General features: G+C 39.4%; 1 protein-coding gene across 1 annotated transcript in view; it reads right to left on the bottom strand.

Moving 5' to 3' along the window:
* Positions 1-3,052, bottom strand: part of b4galt5 (UDP-Gal:betaGlcNAc beta 1,4- galactosyltransferase, polypeptide 5) — a 40,672-nt gene extending 37,620 nt beyond the window's left edge. Inside the window, exon 1 of the mRNA XM_028452070.1 lies at positions 2,413-3,052. Coding sequence (XP_028307871.1) covers positions 2,413-2,521 — 109 coding nt within the window. The 5' untranslated portion in view covers positions 2,522-3,052. The remainder of the gene's footprint in view (positions 1-2,412) is intronic.
* Positions 3,053-3,868: the final 816 nt, after the last annotated feature.

Raw genomic sequence — 3,868 nt, forward strand, 5'->3', positions numbered from 1 at the left:
ACACAAAAAAAGTATGTATCACATGTATTTTACAATTTGGGAAAAAAAATGTTATGTCCTGCTTCTTGGACTTAATAGAGTTATTTTTGTCACTAATGCATCCTCATATAAGAAATAATCCATCTATTGATCAACTTGTCCACAGCTGGTAAAAAGTGTGAAAAGATCAATATCCATTTTGAGGACTGCGTCCAGGTTTCTTTATTGTGTATTAAAAGGCTAGACCTGTACAACAGGAACAGCATTTCCCTCAAAACTACATTTATGTACAGACATGGAATGTGTATTTTATTTTTAACAGCAAATCTATTGTTTAAAAAAAAAAATTGACAAAACTGTATTTTCTCCTGGAACTGTATTTAATTTAATCCATATTGGCAACGACTGCTTTCGAAAGGAGCACAAAGCCTTCTACTTAACAGTGAATCAGCCTCTTACAAGTATGATCAGCAAGCACACAGGATATCCTACCAAGATCACCTTAAACCAGAAATAGGAAAAGGTTGAAGAGGCCAACTACAAAAAACACCTTTGGTTTCCTCACAGACATTTCCCTGTGAAGCTTCCTGTTTTGGTTTCTAAAATAGAATAGATGTAGTCATTGCTGGTGCTCATCAACACATTCATTATTGTTCACATATCGAGTCAATGGAAAGTTTGAAAAGATTTGTTGGCACCAAAATCAAGGACAAAGTCTAATTTTTTTAGGCAGTGGCTATCCGTACGGTTGCCGTATCAATATACCGACATTCTATCCGTACGTAGCGCCCCTATTTGGCCAGTTTAGGTCACGTGATAGGTCAGTCATTGGCCAGTTTAGATTGCGTGACTAAGACTAAATCTTACCCTAAACCTAACCCTAAGGCTGAATGATTAATTGCATTTGCAATATCCATCCATCCATCTTCATACCTGCTTATTCCCGTTTAACAGGGTCGCGGGGGTCTGCCGGTGCTAATCTCCGGCTCTCATAGGGCGCTGGGCGGGGGTACACCCTGGACAGGGCGCGGGTCCATCACATGCATTTGCGATATCATAAAACGCAATTTTCTAATCGCGAACACTGCAATTTCATTTTATTTTTGTTTTTTAGTTTTGTCTTGTACTGTCCTGTTGAGTTCAGAGTGTTCACGAAGTTCAGTCCACATGTTTACATGTTTCATGAAACGTGAAGTTAGATATGTTGGAGAGGTAAAGCCACATATTTGTTTGCTTTATTGTTGTAATCTGTGCTTTGAAATGTATATTTTATATCTAAAGAAAATAAATAATAATAAATAAAAATATATCTGAAATTGTTCGTTGAAAAATACATGACAGAGGCCCTTGAAAACATTATTGCATATTAAACTGCAATATTGAGAAAAAAAAAAAAAAAAAAAAAAAAACGCAATTAGATTACTTTCCAAAATCCTTCGGCCCAACCTAACCCTAAAAATTGCTGCGATATTGGGTTATGACCTAACCCCAATCCGAAGACGCTATGTATTTGTACTTCGGTAAGCGTACCTATAGCACTGGGAGTTGTCTGTACAGCAACTGTACAAATACACACTTTTTTTTTTTTTTTTCAAGTGCTATACAACACATTTAAAAAGATGAGCTCTGAAATAAGTAACCAATGCTAGGACATCACATGGGTGAGACACACCTAAAACAATTACAGTTATTGCTCCTTCAATCTGTGATAAGAAGAGTGGACCCTGGCCTTAGTTAAACATGATCACTACTGAGCACACACCACACATACACACAAACACACACACACCCAAACCACACACACACACACACACACACACCCCACAAAACAACAAAAGGGTGGGGATGGTGTATCCCAATACTGAGCCAGTAAATGATAAAGCGAAATAGAGCTTTGCGGCTGTATTGCACAGATGCATGTGACTTCCAGGCAGCACATGATGTCAGGAATGACTGGCCCTGTAACTGATAATCATATGCTCAGCTTGACATCACACATGCCATTTAGGCCTATAGATCCATGAATCATGAGTTGAACTTTGCAATGCCTGATGAAAACACAACCAAGCTAAATATTTATCAAATACATACATGAGTGTATGAGATTTTGGGCCAATTTAATTGATGTCTGCAGCACAAATCATCAAATCAAGGCCAAAATAGCACATTTTGCATAAGCTGAGCTCACAGGCCCTCCAACATTAGCTGGACTATAATAGGTGTTGTGATGGTGGGGCTGTTATTACCATGACCAGTAGGTGGACATTATAGAAGAGTGAGCACCAACGTCTCATCATCGATTGAGGAAGATCAGGGCTGAGCTGAGGCGCATGGCCGAGCTGTCACACGACCACACAGCACATGCAAATCAAGCTCGCTTGATCCTCCAATCTGAAAATGATCAATAAAAACCAAGCCGTTCAGTACACTTACCGATTCCGGGGGCGGAGTAGATGAAATATAGCGCCGAGGTGGATAGGGAAAAAAGGAATAAAAGCCCAAGGTATGACCTTCTCCGGAACCGCAAAGGTGTCGGCATCATACAGGCAGCGAAAGCACACAGAGGCACGCTAGCGTATGTACGGCGACGGTTGAGCGGTTCCGAGGAGTCCAGATGCCGGAGCCGACAGTCCACAGACGGGTTGGGCTAATTGAGCAGAATGGAGTGGTCGGTCTGCGGCAGCGCGGAGCCAGGCGGGCGACGAGGAAGTCGGTGTATTTCCACAGCAGCAAATCGAGTAAAGGATGGAGCATCCGGGATTCAAACGAGACACTCAAAATCCATTTTCTGAGATGAGTTTCGGGTGTAGTCGGCGGTGGGTCCGGGGTGTCGGGGCGGCTGACGATGACAGCGCGGTTCGAAGTGGCCTGCTGTTCTAGGGAGAGACCATCGTTCGGAAATTCACACACTACGTCGCTATGGTGTTTTACGCCGCTGCCTGCTCTACGTCTGCCTGCCCGCCCAGCCCAATGAATGGAGCGGTCCCTCTGTAAAAAAATCAGCAATACTTAAGTGGGCGTAACTGTAGCTGCTCTGCTGCCCGAAAAACACGTCCGTATCCGACATCAAAGGCATATCCTTACCACCGCAAATCCCATCAGAGCTACTATCTCTGTACTACCTGCGGTAAAGTCCCACTTTAGCCACTTAGCTACAAAAAACCGCACCACATGGTGTCCAGTTAGTTAGCACAATAGCCAGCAGCTACACAACTGCTAGTTAATTTTATAAGCAAGGATGAATGCTACACTTTTTTTCTTTTTTTTTTCTTTCCCTTTCTCAATATTTTCTTACATTTTGTGTCGAACGTTTGTTTAATTAGAAATAAATTTACAAATTTCCATCCCAAACCGTCAATTTTATTATTATTATTATTATTATTATTATTATTATTATTATTATTATTATATATTAGTAAAGTATACATATCATATTAATATTGTAGTATTATTATAATATAAATTATAGTAAAGATTTTTTTTTAAACACCTAAATACAATAATGTTTATCCATAGCATAGATATTATTTTAAAAGAAACTCTAGATATTTCAAATGGTTTTTTTGCGTCTAGCATTAGCAAATATATAATATATGATAGTGTCTCCCAGTACGTAATACGCCACTGCCAATAGACATTGCTTGAATATGACTACATTACCCACAACACCCAGATTAACACGCTAACATTACAAGGACTTGTGGGAAAAAGCTTTTTTTTCATTTTATTTTTTTTAAATTATAATGAAAGTATCAGGAATACTGCACGTTTTCATTCCAAAGCAACAATAAACAGCATTGTTAAAATATGCCATTATAAAAATACATTGACAATGTTGGTTTGATAACGTGATGAGTTGTTTTATTAAAATGAAAAGGAAAAAAAAACT

This window comes from Gouania willdenowi, chromosome 7 (assembly GCF_900634775.1).
Source record: "Gouania willdenowi chromosome 7, fGouWil2.1, whole genome shotgun sequence".
NCBI lineage: Eukaryota > Metazoa > Chordata > Actinopteri > Blenniiformes > Gobiesocidae > Gouania > Gouania willdenowi.